Raw genomic sequence first — 26855 nt, forward strand, 5'->3', positions numbered from 1 at the left:
TTCTTGTTTCCACCACCTCCTATCTTTCTCTTTCAAGTTCAGCTACTTTGATAATATATACAAGGGAATAACTGGGGTGCGAGTGAAAATTTAAAACCGCACTCCAAGTTTGTATAATTTTATTAAAACAAGTCAAAATACCAGAGTAAGGGAATAAGATACAGTTTGACTGTATAAAGTCTATCATCAATACAACATATTGTAACTTTTCTTAATTCTTTTTTATCCTCAGGAAATGGTTCTTAAAGTGATCTCATTAAATTGCAGAGGTCTTAACAATGTAATTAAAAGCAAAAGAGTTTTGACAATGCTATTAAGACATCGCCCGGACATATTACTATTACAAGAAACACATCTAACCACAAAAGCAAATCAGGTATTTAAGTCAAAATGGTGGGGATACCAATATCAAGCATTTGGTACATCCAAGTCCAGGGATGTGGCCATACTAATCTCAAAAAATGTTAGATTTGACTGTAAAAAAATAGAAGTTGACCAACAGGGCAGATTTATATTCATTAAAGGAACACAGATCCACAGATGTTATGTTAGCTTCAATCTACGCACCCAATAATAGCCTACATGTATTCTTGAAGGATACATTTACCAAACTAATAGCATTCCAGGAAGGAGGTTTGTTGCTGGGAGGAGACCTGAATTTAATTGCCAACCCAAAGCTAGACCACTCAAATAAAAAGAGAAAAATCAAGGTCAAAAAATCTAATAACCCCCAAACAGAGCAACTATCATATATTTTAGAGCACTTTAATTTAGTTGATGTTTGGAGAAACCACCATCCAAACGAAAGGGATTACACTTTTTTTTCACCAAGACATGAGGTACATACGAGGATAGACTACATACTAGCTTCTCCAAATCTAATGCTACAGATCCCCTCTTCAAAAATTGGCTTGAAAATGTGGACGGACCATGCATGGGTGGAATGTTCATTTATGCCTCTGGAACAAAATAACAGACAACCTAATTGGAGCTTGAATAAATCTCTTTTATTTGATACCGAAGCCTATGAAAGTATAGGTGAAGAGATCCAAAATTATTTTGACCACAATTTGCGGTGTGGGGTCTCTCTGGAGATAATTTGGGATGCAATGAAGGCTGTAATAAGAGGCAAATATATAGCAATAGCCACTGCCTATTAAAAAAGAAAGAAAGAAAGGGTTAAAGTAGAAATCTCTAATAATTTACTTAGCTTAGAACAGGCTCATAAAAAAACATGCAGCAAGAAAATATACAAACAAATCTTGACGGAGAGGAAAAAATTGGAGTCATTAGAGATAACGACTATCCCAAAAAATCTTTTATTTTTAAAACAAAAATATTGGCAGAAAAATGCTAAGACATTAAAGCTACTTTCCTGGAAAGTAGGCAAAAAGATGGCAAACAAAATGATTAATCTTATAAGGGACGAAAAGGGCCAACTCCAAACTAGTTCTAAAATAATTATTGAAACCTTTTCTAAATTCTACTTTAAATTATACTCAACAGATAACCCTCAACCTAATAAAATAAGTTTTTGAGTGGATTCGGCATAAAAAATAAACTATCTCAGGAACATAAAGTCTTTATGGATCAACATATATCTCTTCAAGAGACACTCGAAGTAATAAAAAATCTAAAGAACAACAAAACCCCAGGGAAGGATGGACTCCCAGCAGAATTTTATAAAAAATATTCAGCTCTGCTAGCCCCAACATTAACCAAAGTTTGTAAACCTAATCCTAGATCAAGGAGTCCTACCCCCTACGTGGACGGACTCAAACATGGTAGTTATTCCTAAACCTAACAAAGATACAACAAATCCGGCTTCATACTGCCCCATAACTCTCCTAAACCAAGATAACAAAATATTTACTGCAATTCTAACAACTAGGTTAAACAAAATAATCTCAAATTACATCAATTTAGATCAGTCAGGATTCATTCCAAAGAGACAATTAACGGATAATATAAGGAGAACACTGGACATAATACAACACAGTAGAAAAGCTAAACTATCATCAATTATTTTGGTTCTTGATATAGAAAAAGCTTTTGATCGGGTAGAATTAAATTATATTCAAAAACTATTAGAAAATATGAATTTTGGCAGTAGCTTTCTAAGAGCAATACACACTTTTTATGCAGCTCCCACCACGCAGATCAAAATAAACGGACAAAAAACAGAAAAAATCAAACTATCGAGAGGTACAAGACAGGGTTGCCCTCTTTCCCCACTCCTGTTTGCCTTAGCTATCGAACCTTTTGATAATCATATAAGAGAATGTCCTTCCATAAAAGGAATAAAAATTGGTAAAAAAGAACACAAAATCTCATTATTTGCTGATGATATGGTTCTGTATCTGTCAGACCCTAATAACTCAATGAAAGCATTAGAAGAGCTAGCTCACAAATTTGGAGAAGCGTCAGGTCTATCTATTAATTATAATAAGAGTGAAATCTACCCAATTTACCTAACTACAGACAAAACTGAAAACATTAAGCAAACCTATCAATATAGATGGATAAAACAATTTTGGCAGTATTTGGGAGTGAGGATCCCTATCAATCTAGGAGATCTCTTTACCACTAATTATAGAGAAATTACTCAATCCCTTTCCTCACTATTTTCTGATTGGAATAAAGTACAACTTTCATTAATAGAAAGAATAAATTTAATTAGGTCATTTCTTTCCCCCAAATTACTATTTTTACTTAGAGCGTTGCCACTAACAATCCCTGAGCAAACATTTAAAGAGTGGCAAGCTAAAATAAGCAAATTCATTTGGGATAACAAAAAACCAAGAATATCTTATGAAACCATGAAAAGAACCTCAAAGAGAGGAGGGCTTAACGTACCAGACTTTAGAGCATATTATGAGGCCACTCACCTTAGAAACATATTACTGCTATTGAATAAATCAGTAGTCATGGACTGCAAAGATATTGAACTAAACAACAAGGAGGGAATATCTGTACCAAAAAGCATTTGGAATAAAGACACTAGGAATACTACAAACATACCACAAAATCATTTTTTAAATAGCGATATCAAAATATGGGACAAACTTAGAGGCAAACTCCTACCAGATATATCTATTACTTCTCCCTTCACTGGGCAAAATTGGTTTTGCCCAACATTAAGTTCTAACTCTTTTAAGTGGTGGAGGCAAAATGACAAATCCAGACTTATTGATGTGACATCAAAAGGCCTAATGCAGGAAAAAGCGAAACTGGAGCTGGGCACCCAAACACATATTCCATGGTTTGAATATTTACAAATCAAACATCTCACAGAAGATAAAGAAATTAAAAAAGCTCTAAAAAAACCCTCACAGAATTTGAACAATTGTTAAGAAATGATACAGATAAACAAAATGGGCTAAATTCTAAAATTTACCATATCCTTATTAATGTAAAGCAGGGAAACAAATTGCTGTCCTATCAAAGATTATGGCAAAAAGAATGTAACATAGATCCTTCCAATGACAACTGGAAGGAAATCTGGAAATCTCACATCTATACTTCTAGAATTATAAATATCAAAATGCAGACTGTAAAAATATACTCTCACTGGTATCTGACGCCAGTCAAACTCAATCATGTAAACCATGCTATTTCTCCTAAATGTTGGAAGAATTGTGGCGAGCTGGGGACCTTTCTCCACTGCTGGTGGGAGTGCAAATATGTAAAAGCATTCTGGGATAAGGTAATTAAGGAAATAAGAGTTTATTTTTGGATATGTAATACCTAGAACATACGAAGTAATTTTATTGAGCCACTGGAAAGATCCAAGGATTCCAAAAATCAGAATAAATCTAATGCTCACATTATTAGCGATTGCAAAACTATAGCTTCTAATTGGAACAAAAATCCACACCGACAATATCTAATTGGAAAACCCGAATTTGGGACCATTTTATAATGGAAAAACTTTCGGATCAACTTGCCCAAAGGGAAAACCAAAACTATAAATCCCACCTTCTGGAGCAATGGTCCCCAATTCTAGATTACTTAACAAAAGATGAAAATATGACAAATGCAAGCAGGAAACATGACCTCTACTATTCCCTAGCATATTTATGATACCAGTTGGCACATTAATAGGATCACCACTAAGCAGTAACCAAACCTGGAAAAATTTTGTTTAACAGAGCTTTTCCTATATATTTTTGTTACACAACAGCCACTCAAATAACTGAGTATTATTGAACCATGTAACAGGAGGTGTACTTTTCTGATTGTTGTATGTAATATACTATGTTATTAATTGGTTCTTGTTGAAAACGTTGAATAAAATATAATTTTTTTAAAAAAAAAAGACAGAGGGACCAAATGCCTCACAGCTCAATGACCAAGGGGTCTGCTCTATGCATTCCTTTCCATTCTAGGTATTCCCAAGCTGTAATGGAAAATAGTGGAACACAGGGCAGAGGTGATGTTGATACCCCTACGATGGCCAAGAGGCCCATGGCTTCAAAATGGCCTCCCCTCTTCCTCTTCCATCAATCCCGGACCTTTCCCAACAGGGTCCAGTCTAGCACCTGCACCCAGAATGGACATGACTGACTGCCTGGAGGTTGAGAGGGACCCCTATCAAGATTGGATACTTCCAATGAATAATCAACATACTTCTAGCCTCCAAAAAATAGTTCAGCTATTAAAATGGGTAACACCATCTGGAAAATCTTCATCAGATAGTCAAAGAGAAAGAAGGTTGACTTCCTACATTTCATCTCAGGTGTGGTCCCAGGCTCCCCTCCAGAAGGATTGGATTTGGGCCTTAAGCCAGCCACACTGAGGAAACAAGTAGCAGCACTGACCTTCGTGCTACCACTCTCAGATGGTCTTGAGTTATCCAGGCACTCCCATATTAATGATTCTTGAGGAGAGCAACCCTAAGCCCCCTACAGCCCATCGCTCTCCCCATATGGAGACTGCAGGAGACCAAGCCTCCTTTTGAGCCTCCAAGGGACACACCCTTAAGAACGGCTAATGCTGACTATCAACATCCTAGTAGCCATCACACTGGCCCAGAGGACCTCAGAATTAGGCAATCTGCCAATTAAGCGTCATCTATGCATACATCAGGAGGACTCCATGGTCCTCCGTACGAATCCCACCTTCCTATTCAAGGCATATTCCAAGTTTCACAGATCATAGGAGATCAATCTGCCATCCTCTTGTCCCAATCCCATGCAGGCCAGGGAAAGGGAATGACACAACCTCAACACGAGGAGGGTCCTCAGGGCGTGTCTGTCCAGGACAGAGTCAATCAAAAATTGGATTTCCTCTTTATTAATGTGACGCCACCGAGCGCTGAAAGAAAAATGTCAGCGACAATGATTGATAACAACCTCAAAACCTGCATCACAGAAACATGCAAGGCAAGCAACAAAAAAACCTAAAGGAAATTACACCACATTCCATCAAAAGGCAGCAACCAATGCGGCCCGTCAAACAATGCAACAGTGGAGGAAATCCGCAAGGCAGCCACACAGACATCTGTTTCTACCCTCACTAAACACTATAAGCTAAATCTGTACAACTCAGCGGATGCTACCTTCCAAAGCAGAGTACTGCAGCACATAATCCAGGACAAGGAACACTACCCACCCGAAAAGGAGTAACTGCTTAGGGAGCACCCAAGATGTCCTCCAACTCAAAGGGAGAACAGATCTTTGGACACTTACCATGAAGGGTCTTTCTCCTCTGAGGAACGGCCCCTTGGATACTCACCGAGAAGGGTCCTTCTCCTCTGAGGACAGGAGGACATCTTGGGTGTTTCCCACCGTCCAATCGGGGAGGCAGGAAGTTAAACTTTCTTCCTCTTCCTTTGGTGTGAGTGGGACCACCCTCTCTCCTCAGTTCGGGTAAATCCCCTCAGCAGTATTCCTTCTCTCTATCCCTAAACTGGGTGAAAAGACCGTCCCTCTCAAACAGAAGGATAGAACACAAGAACGAAGAAAAAACATAAGAACATTATCAACTGACGACAGTAATGGCCGTAACTCATTAAATGAGCAAAATGCCACAATGATTTGAACAACTGATCAGTGAAAGGAAAAAACATACAGATCACATAGCCTACTGCTAGCCTGGAGTAGACGAGGATCCCGGGAGGGCAAGATGTCCTCCTGTCCTCAGAGGAGAAGGACCCTTCTCGGTGAGTATCCAAGGGGCCGTTCTCCCTCTGAGGCGGAGGACATCTTGGGTGCTCCCAAAGCAGTTCCCTATATCCTGGGTGGGATGGATCCTTCGTCCTCTACTACATGCTGGAGTACTGTACGGCCGAAAGCTGCATCGGCTGAAGCGTACGTGTGCAGGTGATAGTGTTTGATAAAGGTAGAAGCCGAGGACCACGTGGCGGCTTTACAAATGTCCTCTATTGAAGTATTTTTCCTTAGAGCCGCGTTGGTGGCTGCGCTCCTTGCTGAATGTGCCGTGATTCCCCTTGGGACCTCCATCTTCATGGCCTTATAGGCCTCTCGAATACAGGACTTTATACTGTAAGCAATCGCCGTGGATGACATGCGGTGGCCCAGCTTAGGACGTGAGATGTTAACGAAAAGAGTGTCGGTTTGACGTACCGACTCTGTCCTAATAATGTACGCCTTGAGGGCCCGTCTCACGTCAAGGTTATGCCATTCCCGCTCTTTAGCATGAGTGGGATTCGGACAAAAGGACGGGAGATTGATCTCCTGAGATCTGTGGAATTTTGAGTATGCCTTGGGCAGGAAGGCTGGATCTGTTCGGAGAACCACCTTGTCCTTATGAAAAATGCAGAGTTCAGGACGAATTGAAAGAGCACTCATCTCCGAGATACGGCGTGCAGATGTGATGGCCACTAGGAATATGGTCTTCAATTTTAGCCATCGTAACTGAATGTCCCTAATAGGCTCAAACGGAGGTCTCATGAGCGCCGACAACACCACATTCAGGCGCCATGTCGGGAATCTGTGCACAGTTGGCGGGTTCAGAAGAGTAGCCCCTCTGAGGAATCTTTGGACATGAGGATGTGAGGACAGTGGAATTCCGTCCAACACTGGTAGGACCGTGCCCAACGCAGCAATCTGTTTCTTCAGCATAGCTGGGCGTAGTCCTCTGTCCAGTCCTTCCTGTAGAAAGCCCAAAATCGTAGTTTTGGATGGTAGAGCAGGGTCTAGTTTCTTGCGCCTACACCAGCGTGTAAAGGCTTTCCATGCCGAGTTGTAGATCCTGATAGTAGACCTCTTTCTGGATGCCAGCAATGTAGTAATTATTTCTGCCGGGTAGCCTTCTAGCATGAAGTTTCTCCGCTCAATTTCCAGCCGGTCAGGGACCACCACGCCGGCCTGGGGTGCCAAATGGGTCCCTGTTGTAGCAAGTCCGGTTGAATTGGGAGTTTGAAAGGAGGCGCTATGGACATGCGGCGCAGAGTGGCAAACCATGGTCTTCTCGGCCACCAGGGCGCGATCAGGATCAGAGTCGCTCTCTGCTCCCTCAGCTTTCTCAGAAGCTTCGGAATCGTTGGCAGTGGTGGAAAGGCGTACAGAAGTCCCGCTGGCCACTGAGAGTGGAGCGCGTCCGTCCCCTCGGCTCGAGGATGGTAATACCGGGATAAAAATCTCGGTAGTTGGTTGTTTAGGTGTGAGGCGAAGAGGTCCACATCTGGGTGTCCGAAGCGTTCTGATACCAACAGGAAGGTCTCCCTCTTCAGGGCCCACTCCCCCGGGTGAAGAGCTTGTCTGCTCAACCAGTCTGCTTGGACGTTGAGGACTCCTCGGACGTGCTCTGCCTGTATTGACTGGAGGTTGATTTCCGCCCAGCCGATGATCTTCTCGGCTTCCTGTTGTAGACGCGAAGACCTGGTTCCCCCTTGCTTGTTGATGTATGCCTTCGCTGAAATATTGTCCGTTCGTATTAGGACATGATTGTGAGCTATCTGGTCTTTGAAGAACTTCAGGGCTAGAAGGATCGCCCGCATTTCCAGTACGTTGATTGGTAGTTTTCTTTCTACATTGGTCCATTCCCCCTGGGCTGGATATTCCCCCAGTGTTGCTCCCCAGCCAAGTAGACTGGCGTCTGTGTAGATCTGAACCAGCCGAGGTGACAGGAAGCTCTTGCCTTGGCGCAGGTTGCTCTCCGTGGTCCACCATCGCAAGCTCTCCCTGACTGGTAGAGGGAGCTGTATCTTGCGGTTGACTTTGTGTGCTATTTGTAGTTGGAAGAGACGAAGTGCCGACTGCAGGGATCGAAGATGGTAACGGCCCCAGTATATGGCTTCTGAGTGGGCTACAAGTAGACCCATTAATTTGGATAGGTCCATAAGCGATGATGACGGTCGCTTGATTACATCGGACGCTAGCCGGATGAGCTTCATCCGCTTCTCCTTTGGAAGGAAAAGAGAGCCCCTCTTGGTGTCGAGTATGAATCCCAGGTGTTCCAGTCGTTGTGACGGCTGTAGGGAGCATTTTGACCTATTGATTAGGAAGCCATGTTTCTCCAACACTTGAATGATAAACCTTGTCTCCTCGATTGAGGTTTCTAGTGATGGAGACCTTATTAAGATGTCGTCGAGGTAAGGATGCAGCTGGTAGCCCCTCTCCCTGAGCCAGACTACGGGTACCACTAGAAGTTTGGTGAATACTCTGGGAGCTGTTGCCAGCCCAAAGGGCATCGCTCTGAACTGGAAGTGGATGTCTTGTATGCAAAATCTGAGAAATCTTCGATGGGCCGGAGCAACAGGTACGTGTAAGTACGCTTCCGTCAGGTCTATTGAAGTAAGAAATTCGCCTTGTTGAAGTGCTTCTGCAATGGACCGAAGTGTTTCCATGCGGAACCTTCTCAACTTGATGAACTTGTTCACGTACTTGAGATCCAGGATGGACCTCCAGTCGCCGTTTCTTTTGGGTACCGTGAAAAAAATTGAATAAACTCCCTGTCCCCTTTCCTCCTCGGGGACAGGTTCGACAGCTGCTATCTCCAGTAGATGTTGTATAGCCTGGATTGTGATGCTCCTTTTGTGGGGGTCTTTCTTGAGTGGTGAGATGAGGAATCGCTCCGGAGGAAAGGTAGAGAATTCTATCGCATAGCCTTTGGAGACAATCTCTAATGCCCAGGCATCCGCCTTGGACTCTGCCCAGGTTTGTTGGAAACTGAGTAATCGTCCCCCCACCGGAGCGTTTTGCGAGTCAGGGTCTCTGCCCTTTGTCCTCGGTGTCCTGTCTACCCCCACGGAATCCCTGCTGTTTATTGAATTTGGGATGAAAGGCACCTCTGCGTGCTGGAGTTCGGGGGAGCGTCCAGTTGCGCTTTTGATCCTGTCGATTTCTGGGTAGAGTGTGATGGGATCTAAAAGATTGATAGCCAAAGTACCTTTTCTCTGGCCTTTTGAGGGATTTTGGGAGTGACTTCTTTTTGTCCTTAGTCTCGATAAGGATCTTTTCCAGCTGGTCCCCGAAGAGCTTGCCGCCCTGGAAGGAGTAGGACATCAGGATCAGTTTTGCTTGAAGGTCAGCTTGCCAGACCCGAAGCCACAGCATGCGCCGTGCCGCGGCCGAAGATGCCATTGCTCTAGAAGTCATCGATAGGGAATCTAGAGTAGCGTCCGCCGTAAATGTGCAGGCCTTGAGTATTCTATTGGCTCCTTCTAAGAGCCTACTATTGGTCTGGGGCAGCAACTGGATCAGCCTTCTGGTCCACACCACAGCCGCCCTGGATACCGCAGAGGCTATGGCAGAGGCCTTAATGGATGTGGCCATGGCCTCGTGCGCACGCTTCAAAATTGCCTCACCTTTCTTGTCAAGACCATCTTTGATCATGCCTTGTCCGTCTTCTGAAAGGAGACCCTGAGACTGAAGTGCTGCCACCGGTGCGTCTATGATCGGTACCTGCAAGAGCTCATTGGCAAAGTCAGGCAATGCATACAGCTTTTTCATGATATTAGGGACCTGCTTGGTGGATGCTGGTCTTAACCATTCAGCTTTAAGCTGTCTTTCGAAGAAATCAGGGAAAGGAAAAACTTTGGGGTTGTTATCAGCCCTGGGGAAAAATTCCCTATTCCCCTTTGGTCGTGACTTGGTCCCCCGTGGGGCAGCCTCCTCCTCCTCCCCTTTGTCAGACTCCTTTAGATCCAGTGCTGACAGTGTTTTGGACAGTAAGTAGTTGTAATCATCCATTTGGAACAGCCTAATGGATTGATCAGTGAATGCTGGGGCTAGTTCTGGTTCTTCCTCTGAGAGAAAGTCCCCTTCCTCAGAGTCCTCATCGATTGAGGAATCCCCCTCTGCCCATCTGGGAGTTTTATTCTGCTGTTTCTTGGCTGCCTTAGTGGGCCAGGCTGTGGGTTTATCGTCATGTCCCTGGGAAGTGCCTGGGACTACGGACGGAATGGCAGTGGAGGAATCTTGGGCCCCATTTTGGCAGATGGACCAAAGCTCCTTTCTTAGGGACCATCTGATTGCCTCCAAAATATTAGGGGGAACATTAGGGGTAGAATCACTTACGAATGTCTCTGGAGTGCTAAAGTTGGAGCCCTGTGCTTGAAGTGTTGCAGAAGGTTGCGTTTCTCCCGCCGGGAGGTTGGCAACCGCGATGGTGCGGTTTGGCGGGAAAGCGGCCGCTGCGGCTCTTCCCGCCGAAACAGGGCTCCTCGCAGCCGCGCTTGTTCCGGCGTTTTCTTGTTGCTGCTGTGCGGCTGTTCCCGGCACCGTCTGCGACAGACGGGGCCGTTTTTTGGCGGGCTGTCTTCCTTTTGAGAGCACTCTTCCGCCGGGGGGCCGATCAAGCCTCTGAGGCGAGTCGGACCCGGTCGGGCATGTTCCCGCCATCGGGAGGACGGCCTCCGGGGAACAGCCCTCAGCCCTTTCCAGGAATGAGTCTTCGGAGTCGGATGACTCACACGGTTGTCCCTCCATTCTTCTTCGGACTCCGGAGGGGGTTTTTCCTCCCTTTCTCTCCCTTTCCTCTCTCTCTCTCTCTCTCTCTCTCTTTTTTTTTTTTTTTTAAGTGGACAGACTGGAGACTAACAGGAGAGGAAAGACAAGGGAAAAGAACATACAAACAGGAAAGGACACAAGGATAAGAAGAGACAAAAGATATAGGGTCAATCAAGGTAGCTAAGCTATCCTAATGAGAACTGCTCTCCCCTGAGGCAGGAAAAGAACTGAGGAGAGAGGGTGGTCCCACTCACACCAAAGGAAGAGGAAGAAAGTTTAACTTCCTGCCTCCCCGATTGGACGGTGGGAAACACCCAAGATGTCCTCCGCCTCAGAGGGAGAAAGGAGGATATCCGGCCCTCCTGGGTCCCTCGTCCTTCGTTCCTTGCCTTATTGTTACTTTGTGCTGCTGTTTCCTTTTAAGTGTAACTCTCCTTCTGCTTCAAGTCTGTTATCTGTTTTCTACAACAGGTTGTCCTGACACAGAAAATAGAGGTAGACTGACCTATGCTAATTAATGAGAGACTACTGCTATATGGAGTCACCCGAACTGGAAGAAGGGGTGTTCCAACTGCCAATAGGAAAGAGAAAGAAAACAATGAACTTCCTGCCTCCCTGACTGGATGAAGGGAAACTTCCAGATGTCCTCCTTTCCTCAGAGGAGAAGGACCCTTCACAGTAAGTGTCCAAAGGTCCATTCCATCTGGCCCAAAACCTCTCTCCTCATTCAGTGATCTGAGTAACTTCCACTTCAAAGATAAGGTAGATTTTACTTGATCCTAACTGTGCACAAACTCTGTGACAGTCTACATGCATTCTACTGTTTTCTCTTTCCCTTCCTGGCCAATGACTCTAGTGATATTTAATAGCACCAAGAGTGCCTTAGGCTCTACACAGAACACTAAGTGCAACAAGTCCCTCCCAGCAAACCTACTGTCTACATTACACAGACCAGAAAGGCAAAAAAGAAAAAAGAAACATATAAAGGGAAGGTGTAAGGATTGACAACTAGTTACCAAAAGCTATTGGAAGAGCTGAAACTATGATGGTTCAGGAAAAGGTGTTAATAACCATGGCTTTGGGAAGATCCATGAACAAGACTGTGTACACTCCATACAAAAACAAAAAATAATTCTAAAGAAAACTTCCTGAACTATTGCAATTAGGCAAATTACTATATATTTGCTTATCTTGCAAAACTACTTCTTGTTATGTGTAGAAAAAAGATATAGAATACACAGAACGATAATGTAGGCCACTGAAGTTCCCACCTTATCATATCCTCCACTGACCAGAAAAATCTTAACTTTGTCTTTTATTCTCTATTTTCCCAAGGGACTGCTGATATAGTTTTGAGCTGGCCTTTGCACAGCCATAATGCTTTAAAAATATTCTGGAGGAATTAGCCGTGTAGTTGCAAAATAACAGAGTCCTGTAGCACCTTTAGGACTAACCAAGTTTATTGTGGCATAAGCTTTCGAGAACCACAGCTCTCTTGTGTCTCTCTGACGTAGAGAGCTGTGGTTCTCGAAAGCTTATAATAATAACAACAACAACAACAACAACATTTGATTTATATACCCCCCTTCAGGACAACTTAATGCCCACTCAGAGCAGTTTACAAAGTATTATTACCCCACAACAATCACCCTGTGAGGTGGGTGGGGCTGAGAGAGCTCCAGAGAACTGTGACTCGCCCAAGGTCACCCAGCTGGCTTTCGTGCTACAATAAACTTGGTTAGTCTTAAAGGTGCTACAGAAAGTATTCTGACATTCTCAGATCAACTGCTTGAGATAAACAACATCATATACACTGCCTCTATCAGGAATTGTAAGTTAATACGAGTTCTACTTTCTACTGTGCTAAGAATAAGTACATAAACACAATTTACATACTTATTCTTAGTACAGTAGAAAGAAGAACCTTCTTTCCTTCTCATGGTTGAGGCAGTATGCATGATGCAGTTTATTTTCAACTACTGAATGCTTGGAGATGGCTAAACCCCAAAGATTTTACTTTATACTCTATACCTACTAATTTGTATTCAAGATTACATGTTTTCTTGTTTCACCAACAATCATGGCAAGATGTTAAGATTCACCCCAGTGTGTGTGTGTGCAGATCACTCTCTGGTAATTATTTCATGGAAACATATACAAAACTCTCAAACAAATTTTACGTCTGGTAGCACCTTAAAGACCAATAAGGTTTTCCATGGCATTAGTTTTTGACAGTTAAACATATAAGGGCTCAAAGATCTCCATTGCTACTCACATCTGACAAAGGGACTCTCAAAAGCTGGAAAATCTTGTTGGTCTCTAAGGTGCTACTGGACTCAAATCTTGCTCTTCTATTGCAGACCAACTCACTTGAAATTATTTCCTATTTAAAACAGGAAATAATCTTGTTTGTGAGAATAAGAGGAGATGGGGGGCGGGGGAAACTATGCATAAAGAGGTGAGGAATCTTCAATGCTGTAACTTGGGAGGATGATTTGAAGCAGTGAAGGAGATAGGCTTCTCAAGTGCCCTGGCCCAATGGGAAATTGCTGGCCCATAGCCTCGCTCTCTTGCCCTCATTGAATAGAGAAAACAAGATGGCTTCCACAGTTCTGCTCTATGAAATTCCCCTAGTCTTAATGAAATTTACCATAGAGATTAAGCGAAATTCCTAGAGCATCATGTGGAATTGAATCACATCCTCCTCAAACACCACCCTCCCCACCTATCACCCACAAAAATCTCCTAGCATTTATGTAGACTGTATTGGGAATCCTAAGGGACTGAAATATTACACTAATGGGTGAACTGGGATCTCAGTGATGTGTGTGCGTTATGTGCTGTCAAGTTGCCTCTGACCTATGGCAACCCAATGAATGAAAGACTTCCAAAACATCCTATCATTAACAGTGATGACATTCTAAAAATAAAACAAAGAGGAAACAGATGGGAGAAAGAAAAGTAGAAGTGGTCAAGAAACCCCGAGAGAAGACTGAAAGTAAATTCCCACATTTCTCCTTGCTCTTTCAGCAACTGAAGCATTGTAAACAACACATAATAATATTGACAAAAAGTTTTTAAGAAGACGTTTTTACCAGTTGCTGAAAGCTCTCTTTCCAAGGATTTGGGTGCTCATACTCTTCTGGATTAATCTGATAAAATTTCCCAGGTTCAGGGTGCATCATTGGACGTGTATACTCAAATACTTCCATATAGAGTCGTTTCCTGATCATAAAGATATACAAAAGACAAATTTGTAAATGTACTTGAATAGAATTTACAAAATTAGCAGCATTACATGTTTCATAAAACAGTTTTGTACTTGCAACATGGTTTAAGTTTCTCTAACAGTCCCTGCTTCACATTGAACTGTGGCAGCCAACAAAAGAACTGCACATTTGAACAGGCAGTTTGAGGATCATCAACAAAGAAGACTAACAATGTATCTAGATGTTGTGTTAATTGGAAAGGACCTAGATGTGAGTAAAGGATTAAGCACATGTTCAGTATATCTTCAAAGAACTTTGCTAAACAGGATTTGAACGTAACACCACTAACTGCTGATCTTCCTTGTTTTTACTTTTCTTCACAATAACTACATATTCTACCTATTAAAATCATTATTACCTAATTCTCAACATGGCCCCAACTGCAGATCCTTAAATCCAAATACTGGAGCCATAAACAGAGAACAGAGATTTTTCTGCAGACTTGAGGGACCCTCCCACCTCCCTAGTTTGCAGGAAAATGTGAAAAAATCATGTTGGGGGGCTTTTAACCTCCCCCTGAGAGAGAGAAAAGGAACTGTAAATATGGAAGAGGGAAGAGAGGGCAGGGGGAGGGCAAGCAATAAAGTAAACAGTTGGCACAGGAGCAAGGCCTGTAACACCACTGCTGTGAGGGGAGCGTGAGCCTGAGCAGCCGTCATTGCTTCAACCAGGGCAGCTGAGGTGCTTCAAGTAGAGGAAACAGGAGCTACCCCCCCCCCCAGTATGAGCCAAGCTGGTGGTGGCACTGTAGGCAAATGGCTGGCACAGTGAGTGGGCAAGAAGAAGCATGGAACCCCCCTCCCCATGCAAGTCTGCTGCTTGTTCTTGTGCCCAGCGACGAAGGCCTTCTCTCCCCACCTAGACTTACCTCCATGAGAAGCGAATGCCCCAGGAAGGGCCCCCAGAGCTGCAGCAGATGATGGCTCAGAGATTGGATCCCCAGAGGAAGCAGCAAGGATGAGCGTAGTGGGCAGACAGCTGTCGAGACTATCACTGCACCCCAAACAGCTCCGCAACATGGCAAGAGCAAGTGGCCAAAGGGCAGGTAGCTGTGCAAGACCCCAAACAGACCAGCTCCACCTCAATGCCCAAGGAGGATTCCCCCCACCTGTGCAGCCAGAGGCAGCATCAACCAACAGCAGCAAGGGTAGCTCACCCTCGGAAGCGGCACCGTCCCAGTCCACCAGGGCAGGGTGGCAGGGAGAGACGCTGACGCAGTGACCAGACTGCACCAGGTGGTGGGGGCCAGCCAGCTCCACCCTGCAAGCTGACTCCGATGAATCAGGGAGGGGATGGGAGTGAGAGAGCCCTGGGGAAGCCACTGACAAGCCAGAGGTGCTGGCAATCCCTCCGGGAGAATGAGACGAGCATTCACGGACAGGAGGAAGCCTGGAAGAAGGGCGGGCAATGCCCCTAGGGAGGCCCCATAAAGCTGAGCTCAGCAGAGCAGACGGGGTGATGTGAGCGGAGGAGAGAGATGGGAGTGTGAGGACAAGACAGACTGAAGGAGAGAGTGAGAGGCAAGCAAGTGAGGGAGAGAAAGATGGCCCCAGCAAAGAGAATGAGAGAGTGCTGTATACCTCGCTCCTCTCCATGGCAGGGGTGTGGTGTGTCTTTGGACTGGGCCCGACGCATAGGTCAACTTGGAAGGTGAGCCCCAACCCCAGGGGACGTTGAGACGTGGAGCTCGACTCCTTGCATAAATGCTAATGTAGTATTCCATCTTGTGTTAACTGTCTCTATGAACATTTGATCAATCATATACTGAATAGTATAATATAATCAAGTTGCATGTTTATATATTAACTAGAAACAAAGCCCGTTGTAGGGAAAAATACAACGGGCTCTAGAAAGGGGAGGGCAGGCAGGCATTCCCTCCTCCATCACTGATCCCAGTCGGATGGCGGGGGGGGGGCAGGCATGGCCACCTCCTCTGCACCAGATTCTAGCCAAGTGGGGGGGGGACATTGTCACCTGCTCCACTTTTGATGCCGGCTGAGTGAAGCAGGAGTAGGCTGGGTGAAGAAAGGACAGGCATTCCTTCCTACTCTGCGCCTGATTCAGGCTGGGTGATGGGAGGGGGGCACTGCCCCCTGGTCTTCATCTGATCCAGAGTGGGTAAAGGTGGGTGGGCATTGTTACCTTCTCCTCGCCTGATCCTGGCCAGGTGAAAGGGGCGGGCATTGCCACCTGCTCCACTCCTGATCCCTGCCCCGTGAAGTTGAGGGCTGGCACTACCTCTCACTCTGCACCTGATTCAGACTAGGGGAAGGGGAATGGGCATTGCCTCATGCTCCACTCCGGATCCAGGCTGGGTGAAGGTGGGGCTGTGCATTGCCAAATGTTCTGATCCTGATCCCATCTAGATGATGGCGGGGTATGGGCATTGCCACCTATCCACTCCTGATACCAGCTGGGTGAAGGCGGAGGGCTGGCATTGCCACCTGCTTTGCTCCTCACTCCATCTGGGTGAAGGCGAGGGCAGGCATTGTCACCTCCTTTCCTCCTGATCCCAGCTGGGAAAAGGGAGAGGGCAGGCATTGCCACCTTCTCCACACCTGATCCCAGCTGGGTGAAGGCAGGGGATGGGCATTGCCACCTGCTTTGCTCCTCATCCCAGCTGGGTGAAGGAGAGCAGGCATTGTCACCTCTTTTCCTCCAGATCCCAGTTGGGTGAAGGGGGGGCATTGCCACCTGCTCCACTCCTGATCCTGTATCAAAGTATTGTGATGTTCTAACAAAATAAAGTACTACTACAACAACTACAAAATAATTAACTTGTTCTTATTTCATCTGTGCACAATTTACCATCAACATACCAGTACATGCAATCTTCCCACCTTCAGACCTATACATAAAGTGCTAGTGCATTCAATACAATTGATGAACAGTCATTTAACAACATTCAATATTGCTTTTGGTAAACAATTCTTGATATAAGGTGTATAAAGTCCATCAATGCTGATTGTAGGTCAAGGTGTGCAGGATGGAAAGGAAACCATCTAACAGGCTGACCAGTTCGCTATAGTTCCCGTTTCAGTTCTTTATCAAAGATGGTCAAAAAGCCAACATCAATTTCATCAGCCTTCCTTAGGAGCACTACCTGACGTCTGGCTTACTAGTGATTGAATAGAATGATTTCAGGAATGGTGAAACTGACGTCGGCTTTTTGACTATCTTTGATAAAGAACTGAAACGGGACCTATAGCGAACTGGTCAGCCCATTAGATGGTTTCCTTTACATCCTGTACACCTTGACCTACAATTGGCATTGATGGACTTTATGCACCTTATATCAAGAATTGTTTACCAAAAGCAATATTGAATGTTGTTAAATGACTGTTCATCAATTGTATTGAATGCACTAGCACTTTATGTATAGGTCCGAAGGTGGGAAGATTGCGTGTACTGGTTATGTTGATGGTAAATTGTGCACAGATGAAATAAGAACAAGTTAATTATTTTGTAATTGTTGTAATAGCACTTTATTTCGTTAGAACATCACAATACTTTGATACGTTATTGCTTCTCGTGATTCTCTCTCTACTGTCACCACTCCTGATCCCAGCTGGGTGAAGGCGGGGGGCAGGCATTGCCACCTGCTCTGCTCCTGATCCCAGCTGGGTGAAAGCGGGGGGGGGGCCCACATTGCCACCTGCTCTGCTCCTGATCCCAGCTGGGTGAAGATGGAGGACGGCCATTGCCGCTTGCTCCACACCTGATCTCAGCCTGGGCTTCCCGCCGTGGTGCACTCTATGGAGGTCTGGCTGCCTCATCTGGGTTTCCCTCCACAGTAATGTCCTCTGGTGGCACACCAGGGTAGGAAGTGAACTGTCTTGAATATGCTTCGCCTTTTATATAGTAGGATACTAAACACATGAAGCTTGTATTCTGCAAATACAGATGCATGTTCTGGCTGCTAATGTAAGTTCCCCCTCCTACCCACTTAAGGCTGCCAAGGCAATGAAATCCTCATAACTCAAGATGGCTTGGCTTGTTCTGTGCTGGAATGCTGGCCTCTAAATATACAGTACATAGGACTTGAGTCCTAGGTAAAAATGTGCCATTTCAAATGTAAGTAGTTGGACTTGGGCCACATGTATGCCAAAATTTCAGCTTTCTCGATGGCCTATAACGAGCTTAACCACTTTGGAGGCCAAATGAATGAAGCAGTGAGGTCTGAACATCACAGTTAGATTGATCACATGAGCAATCCATTCGTTGAATTCAATGGAACTCTGTTTGTTAAATGCAAGACAAACAGTCTGTCCTCCCAGTCTATTTTATTCAAGTACAACCAATTTTACTCAGGATGCAAGAGTGCTCTGATGCGCACTTCCAACCTTGCTTACCAAGAGTAGAAGAAGTGGAAAGTAAAAAAGCAGCTTGCTCATGATTAAAAAGAAGGTGGCAGTATCTTGATGCCCCATGGAGCAGAGCAGTAAGCTGCAGTACTGCAGCCCAAGCTTTGCTCATGACTTGAGTTCGATCCTGGCGGAAGCCAGGTTCAAATAGTCGGCTCAAGGTTGACTCAGCCTTTCATCCTTTCGAAGTTGGTAAAATGAGTACCCATTTTCCTGGGGGTAAAGTGTAGATAACTGGGGAAGGCAATAGCAAACCATCCCGTAAAAAGTCTGCCAAGAAAACATTGTGATGTGATGTTCCCCCATGGGTCACTAATGACTCGGCGCTTGCACAGGGAACTACCTTTACCTACCTAGTATCTTGATGAGCAAGTTCACTGAAGCCAATTTCAGACATAACCAGAAACACTTTTCAAAAGCATTTGTATTTAGTTACTCCATTTGTACTCCACTTTTTCCCCCAAAGAGATTTATATAGTTTCCTCTCCTCAATTTTATCCACACATTAACTCTGTGAGGTAGGTTAGGCTGAGAGTTATGGACTGGCCCTAGATCAACTAGTAAGCTAGCAAGCTTTTGTAGCACAATGAGTATTCAAACATGTACAACACTCTAACCATCATACCACATAGTGAACTCACAACTATTGTTTGAAAATTCTTTGTTTTACTTTCCAAGTTACTAAACAGAAGACAAGTACAATCTCTAGTATAACAGAACTATGTTAATAATTATGAATGTAGTCAGAGTCCATAAACTATGCATGTACAACACTGAGTAGCAGCAACGTAATAATTTCTAAGGTACAATCAGCACTGAGAAACTTACATTGTAAATTTCACCAAACAACAAAGAAAACAAAAGAAAACAAAAGGAGCAAAAGGCAAGAACAAAGATAGGGCAGGCAAGTGTAACAAGAGACAAATATGAGATGCATACAGAATCAGATATTTGAGTTTGGGTGGGGGGAGGAAGGGATTGCCTAAGAATGATGTAGTGGTAGAAAAAGTCTACAGACTAAATATAGAGAGTGAGGCTTCCAGTGCAGCTACAACTGAAAATAGTGAAAAGAGGTCAGTCATGCAGAGCACAGAAAATTTAATTCGTGAACATCTGCCAACCAAATCTGCCTATTTTTCAAGTGTATTTCCACAATCACCAGAGTACAACTTAGTTTCTATAGAAGACAGCAGATACAATTTAAACTCCACACAGACCAAATTCTGAGACAGGCTGCATATCTAAAACATTCATATACCTCTCCCCCAAAAGTTGCACCATTATACAGCTTCTTATGCAATTCAAGTACCTGTTCTCATTCAAGTTAATTAGAACACTTAACCAGAAATTCAATTTTCTATTGTGTTTCCCATCTGCAATATATTTCAGGATAATCAGAATATATTTTCACTTACCACAAAATAGGATCGTTAGCCAGCTCACTGAAGCGTTTACATACACAAGCTGCTCTACAAAGATCCTGCTCCAGTAAGTAAGAAAATATTTTCAGAACTACTTCATCTGGCAACTTCTCTTGGAGATACTGTTCTGCAGGTGCTGCTATTAAAACATAAAACACAGATAATATTATTGATGTTCCTAACCTACCTACAGCACTTCCAAAAAGACAGACCATGGCCTTTTGGTACTCCTCTCATAAATTATGTGCTTTATGAACTGGTTGAAACAGAACTATCCTGCTGGTTCATTGCCTGTTTTGCTTTGTTCCACTCCACTTTTTAATGAGATCTGTTGATTTTATTTTATTTTTTATTATTTTAACTGTTTTTAATTGTATTTTAAATTGTGGTTTTTTATGATGTTGTGACCCACCCTGAGCCTGCTTGTGGTGGGCGGGATATAAATCCAACAAAATAAATAAATAAATTATGAAGCATAAGAGCTGGACAAAAATCCATTTCATTCATGTTTTGTATTTAAATATACACATGTACTCTTGTCATTAGATCTAATGGGCTTAAGTTACAGTGGGGTGCATTTCTGCAGAACATTCAGAACAAATTCTTAAGAATAGCTCAGCAATGGAGCCTGGAGGAAGCTCTCCCTTATTGAGGCAAGATAACCATCTAGGATTATCTAGCTTTAGATTTACTTGAGAGACAAGAATTGGACTGGATAACATATAATGCCCTTTACAACTCTAGGACTCCAAACTTGATGTAGTACAGATGGGCTGAGGTAGTGTAGATGGATGATAGGAGAGGCCTATTCACTGATAAGCAATAGGACTAATTTTTAAAATCAGTGAGCTATGGGTATGAAAGCTTAGACTATTTTTGTTCTGTTGTGATACTTTAATAAGGAAGAGAAAGAAAATATAAGAACTGGCTTTCCCCCCTCTAAAAGGAGCTATCGTTTTTGTTAAACTGTAAGTTCTTAACACTTAACTCGCAGTGCAATCCTAAGAACAGCTACTCCAGTCTAAGCCCAATGAAATCAAAGATCTTAGACTGGAGTAACTCTTGTTAGGATTGCACTGTCAAACATGCATGCTGAAGTTCTTGTAATATACAGAGAAGCTAGCCGTGTTAGTCTGTAGTAGCAAAATCAAAAAGAGTCCAGTAGCACCTTTAAGACTAACCAACTTTATTGTAGCATAAGCTTTCGAGAATCACAGTTCTGACGAAGAGAACTGTGATTCTCGAAAGCTTATGCTACAATAAAGTTGGTTAGTCTTAAAGGTGCTACTGGACTCTTTTTGATTTTGTAATATACAAGCTCATTTAATCAAGTGATCACAGATAAAATGCAGAAGAATTTTAAAAATTCTATCATTATGCACATTTAAAAATAATCTAGGTTAGAAGATCTGAATTTAATGCATACAAAGAGCCATCCTAAGCAGTTCTACTCAGATTCCTACTCAAGTCTGTTCAGTAGGACTTACCCCCAGAAAAATGATTTTATGATTGCACTGACAATCTTGTTAAAGTCTACACACTCTTAAGACACTCATGTTAATCTATCAGTGCAGTTGAATTAAAGGCTGTTTTCCTACATAAAAGAGAATCATAAAGGGAAACATGTTTGACCTTAAGTACTGTAACCAACACAAATTACAGGGGATCCTGCTCTGGCGATCCAAATGGCACCTGAAGCCTCACTAGATGACAGAGGCCCAACACATCTGCAGGGAGTAAAACTGTGCTCTTCTCCTCAAGTTCTCTTGCACTAAGCCTCAGATCATTCAGTAAACAGCAAGAAGTCCTACTATTTTCCAAATGACTCCAAACATCAGCATGGCATCTTGAGAAGCCACCCCTCCCCACAGGTTATAGCAAGGCCAGGTCCTCTTCTTTTTACACAGACTACAGAGACACGCTGAAAGCAGCAGGAAATCTACCTTACAGCATTTCTGAAGTTCGCATGGCATGAGAGAGAGTCCATGTCTTCCTCCAGATTCAGAAGAATGGTAGGAACTCTTCCTAACATTGTGCTCATGCCAGATAAAAAGGAATATTCACCAGCACAAGTGCATTTGTGAATCACTGATTTCTAACTTATCCCTTCTCAATTACTTGAACTCTACAGTGTTCAGTTCCCAAACTAATGCAACACCATGGACATTTACATCCCATGGAGAAACACTACTTTACCTAGTAACTGCCACCTCTTAATTTTGAAATTTTTGATACTTATCAAACCATTTTATGTATGTTTGTTTGAAGCTTCATTCCAATGCATCCAATGGTTCTTTACCAGTCTTGGCCTTTATGTAAGTGATTTTATCCTATAGACTGTGGCTGTCACATGTCAAAGCAGATATAATTCTGTAGTGCAAAATGTATATGAGTCTATATCCAAAGATCTGGATTGCTCCTGAAGTGTAAAAAGGCTCATTTAGATGTAAAATTAGTATGTTACTTACTTCAGCAACCAGATAGTACATGGACCCTTTACATAAATATGAATATCAAAATAGGAAACTTGATTAAAATCAAAGAAAGTGATTGATTTTCTTGGTGATTTTAAATTGGTTGATTTAAATAAATCTATCCTGCAGTCTTAAAATACCATCAACTTATTATCTAAGCGATGAGTTTTACACTTCACAACTCTTTACCGAATTAGAAGGTTAAGTTATTCTAATGAAGAACATATTTAAGTGTCCAGAATTTTGAATGCCCTTGATATTAAGGTAACAATTTTAACTTAATAAAGTAGACTGCATTAAATGTCAATGTAAAACTAGGCTGGGAGAATTTTAGATTCTACCTGTCACATAATTTTGGTTAACTTTTAGTAATATAGAAAGACATCTTGAATAATTTAATTACACAAGCAATGACATTAGAACTCCTATTTCTCTGCTTATTAAGAAAAAGTAGATTCTTTAATGTGGATCAACTCCAAGATGTTCAGAAAAGTCTACTAGCATTCAGAAGGAAGTGATCAAGGTTAGCATTATGTAGCATAGGCCTTACACTTCTGTTGCTTCCTACAGTCTAAAATGAAAAAAAAAATCTCAATTATGATCTCTCTTTTTAAGAATCTGGGTTAGCCTTTCTTATCTCCACAGGCAACCAGAGGTGGACAAGATCTATGGGCATATAAAAAGAGTTGGTGGTTAGGAAGAATTTTACTTTTTTGTAACCACATATAAGGCATCTGCAAAAAGCTAACTTTACAAGAAATCCAAATATACAGATTATTATATGCATGATTATTTATAAGATAAGAAAGGTTATTTCGTAAGATTAAAAAAAACAGAATTGCACTTACCTGTAACTGTTATTCATTGAGGTCTTCTGTGCAGACACACACAGGACTGTGCATGCGCAGGCCTGTCAATCAGAGGTTCTGTAGCTTTAATTTTTAAACCACTAGAGGGCACCCAACGCCTCTCATGGCGCAGCTGTGGCTGTTTTCCCACCCAAACAGCCTATATCGGGGAAGCACAGCACCCTCCGCCCTCAGTTCCTCTTTTGCCACCCAACTCCTCAGTAACAATATGAGCATACAGCGGGGAAGGAGGGAGGGAGGGATGTGTGCCTGCACAGAAGACCTCAATGAACAACAGTTACAGGCAAGTGCATCTCTGTTTTCATTATCGGTCTTCTGATGCAGTCCCACATGGAAGTTTAACAAGCTTCTTACCTGGGCGGTGGAGCTTGCACTTCAATGAAAAATTGATTGCAGTACTGCTGTGCCCACTACCATTTCCCTTCTATCGAGGATGTCTAGGGCGTAGTGTCTCACGAAAGTATCTGCCAACGACCAAGTTGCCACTATGCAGATGTCTAGATGTGGAACTCTTGACAGGAGTGCCACCAACGTCACCTGCAACTTAGTGGAGTGTGCATGCACGTCCAGTTGACAAGGTAGATTGGCATTCTGATAACACAGTCTAATGGCTTATACCACCCACCATGAAATAGTCTGCACACTAGCCCTTTCCCCTTTTTTTAGGACCAGCAAAGCACACAAAAAGGTGTCTATCTAACCTGAATTCCTTTGTGAGGTCCAGACAGAACAATATCGCTCTCCAAACATCTAAGGAGTACAAGGCCCTTTCTGCCTCGTCTGAGTTATTTGGGAAAAAGATTGGCAGTGAAATATCTTGTGACACATGAAATTTTGATACTACCTTAGGCAAAAGTTCAACCTTGGTCTAAAGGTAACCCTGTCTGAGTGAATCTTCAGGAATATACACAGTGTAGCTAGTTCACTGACCCTCCTGGCTGAGGTCACTGCTACTAATAGTGCTACCTTCAGTCAGTGTCCTCACCTGACATGCAGCTAGGGGTCTGAATAGCTTTGACATCAATTTGGTCAGTACAAGTTGTAGAGATCATTGTGGTACTATCTTCCCCGCTGGGGGAAACATGTTCCTTAAGCCTTTCAAAAACAGTTTTGAAGTGTAATGTGAACACGTTTTCGTGTCAACAGGTTCGTAAAAGGCCGAGATAGCAGCCAAGTAAACCTTTACAGATTAGAGAGACAGTCCTGACCTCTTCAGCTCCAGAAGAAACTCCAGAACAATGGGTAAGGGACAACTGATCGGATCAACCCCTCTTTCTGATAACCAATCAGAAAATTTCCTCCATTTGCGTGCATAAGACTGCCTTGTAAACAGATGTTTGGCATTAAGCAACACTTCAGTCACTCCTGCCGAGAAACATCTCACTGTTTCAACAACCACACCATCAGTTTGAGTTTGTCTACTGCATGGTGGAGCACCCTCTGGCACATGATCAGGTCCAGTTCCTGAGGTAACCGGTGGAAGGTCTGGTTGGACATCTGGTACAACCGGTAAAACCAAGGTTGTCTTGGCCAGAAGGGTGTTACTACTATGGCTGTTGACCCATCTGCCTGCATCTTGCCTAGCATTCTGGCAATCAGAGGTATAGGAGGGAAAGCGTAAAAAAGGCTCCCTGACCATGTGATTTGAAAAGCATCTCCCAGGGAGTTGGCTTCGAGACCTCCCCAGGAGCAAAACAATGGTGCCTTTTTGTTCTCTCCTGTGGCAAAAAGGTCTACCTCTGGTCGGTCCCACTGTTGAAAAACAGGTGCAAGGTACTAATCTGTGAGAGATCACTCGTGTGTATTTGTGCCTATCCTATTCAACTTGTCTGCAATGACATTGTCCGCGTGCAAGTGGACATTGTGCTTGAGGGCCCATTCCCACAGTTTTATGGCCTCAAGGCATAACGACCGGGAAGTTGTTCCCGTTTGTTGATATAAAACATCGCTGTACAATTGTCTGTCAGCACCGTTACATGTTTGCCTATGACCATATCTGAAAAGGAAATTAAGGCATAATAAACTACCCTCAGCTCCAACGTGTTGATGTGTAAGCACCTTTCCTCCCAGTCCCAGGCACCATGAGCTGTAAGGCTTTCACAATGTGCTCCCCAACCTGACAAAGAGGCATCTGTGGTAACAGTAATATCAGTACAAACTGAGCCGAACGGAATGCCCTCCATCAGGTTCACATTGGACAACCACCAGAGGAGACTCTTAAGTACCGATCTGGGGATAGAAAATTTCTTTTCTTGTGCATGAATTACTGCACAGAAGACCGAATTAAATGACAATTGTAGCTCCCTCATGCGTAGTCTAGCCACGGAGATTATGGCTGTAGTTGAGGCCATAAGGCCCAGTAACGTTTGTATTCTCTTGGCAGATTGATATCTGTTTCTCAAGAATGTCCCAATCAGGCCTTTAATTTTTTGAGCTCTCTCTGGCGGTAGGAATGGCCTGTTCAAAGAGGCATCTAGAATGCCACCTATGAACCGCACTCTCTTGTTGGGAGTCACTTTAGACTTCTTATGATTTATGATCAAGCCACGTTCTGTGCAAGTACATAGAGTCAGGTTCACCTGCCTGACAAGGTCATATTCAGAAAGTCTTGAGATTAACCAATCATGCAAGTAAGGGTATATGGAGCAGCTGAGGGTCCTCAGGTGTGCCACGACTACTGCCATGCATTTGGTAAATACCCTTGGGGCTAAGGAGAGCCCAAAGGGTAACACTTGGTACTGATATGCATTGCCTGTGCAAACAAATCTCAGGTACTTCTGGTGTGAAGGATGGATAGAAATATGAAAATACGCATCCTTTAAATCAATCACAGTGAACCGTGAGCTGGGGGGTAACAGTGTCATCACCACCTCCAGTGTGGTCATCCTGAACTTTTGCAACTTTATGTACTCTTGAGCTTTCTCAAATCCAATACGGGCCTAAACCCCCATCTCTTTTCTCCACTAGGAAGAACTCTGAATAGAAGCCCAACTGCCCATCCTGAGCTGGCACCTGCTAAACAGCTCCTTTGCCTACCGGTGCATGTAGTTCCTCCAACAGCTCACCTTGAGAGAGAGGATTAGTATCACCAGGAAGATGCAGACATGGTAAGTACTAAAATTCAATTTTATACCCAAACTTAATTATGTCCAACACACATACATCAGAGGTGATGAGGCACCAAGCCGAATAGTAGGTGCAAAGTCTATTGCCAAAGGGTGTCACCCCGTCCAGGCCCAGTCAGAATTGCTTCTGGCAATGCCACGGTTCCTTCCCAGATTGTGGTTGTGAGCTATGCCTGGACCTATGTGGTGCTTTTTGCTTGGAAAAGGTCCCTTGGTTAGCCTGGTAAGGGCAATGTTGTGGATACGGGTATGCCTGGTAGGGTTGGTACCGATACTGTCTCCCCTTGTAGTATTGCTGCTTGAACTGGGATTTGTTGGTTCCCTGCGAAGTCAACAGGAGAATGACCTAGCGGTCTGTCAGTCCTTTCGCTTTTGTGAGAGGTTCTCGTCTGTTTTTTCAGAGAACGAGGTATTGCC

General features: G+C 43.5%; 1 protein-coding gene across 2 annotated transcripts in view; it reads right to left on the bottom strand.

The window, feature by feature from the left end:
- FBXO11 (F-box protein 11) overlaps positions 1 to 26855 on the bottom strand; it is a 133670-nt gene that overhangs the window by 70615 nt on the left and 36200 nt on the right. Inside the window, exons 4-5 of one of the 2 annotated variants that reach the window (XM_054985767.1) lie at positions 19965 to 20106; positions 14012 to 14141 (exon numbers count right to left, since the gene is read on the bottom strand). In XM_054985767.1, coding sequence (XP_054841742.1) covers positions 14012 to 14141; positions 19965 to 20106 — 272 coding nt within the window. Of the gene's footprint in view, positions 1 to 14011; positions 14142 to 19964; positions 20110 to 26855 lie in introns of both variants that reach the window. The other variant, XM_054985759.1, reaches the window with a different exon arrangement.

Source organism: Eublepharis macularius, chromosome 1, assembly GCF_028583425.1.
Source record: "Eublepharis macularius isolate TG4126 chromosome 1, MPM_Emac_v1.0, whole genome shotgun sequence".
Classification (NCBI taxonomy): Eukaryota; Metazoa; Chordata; class Lepidosauria; order Squamata; family Eublepharidae; genus Eublepharis; species Eublepharis macularius.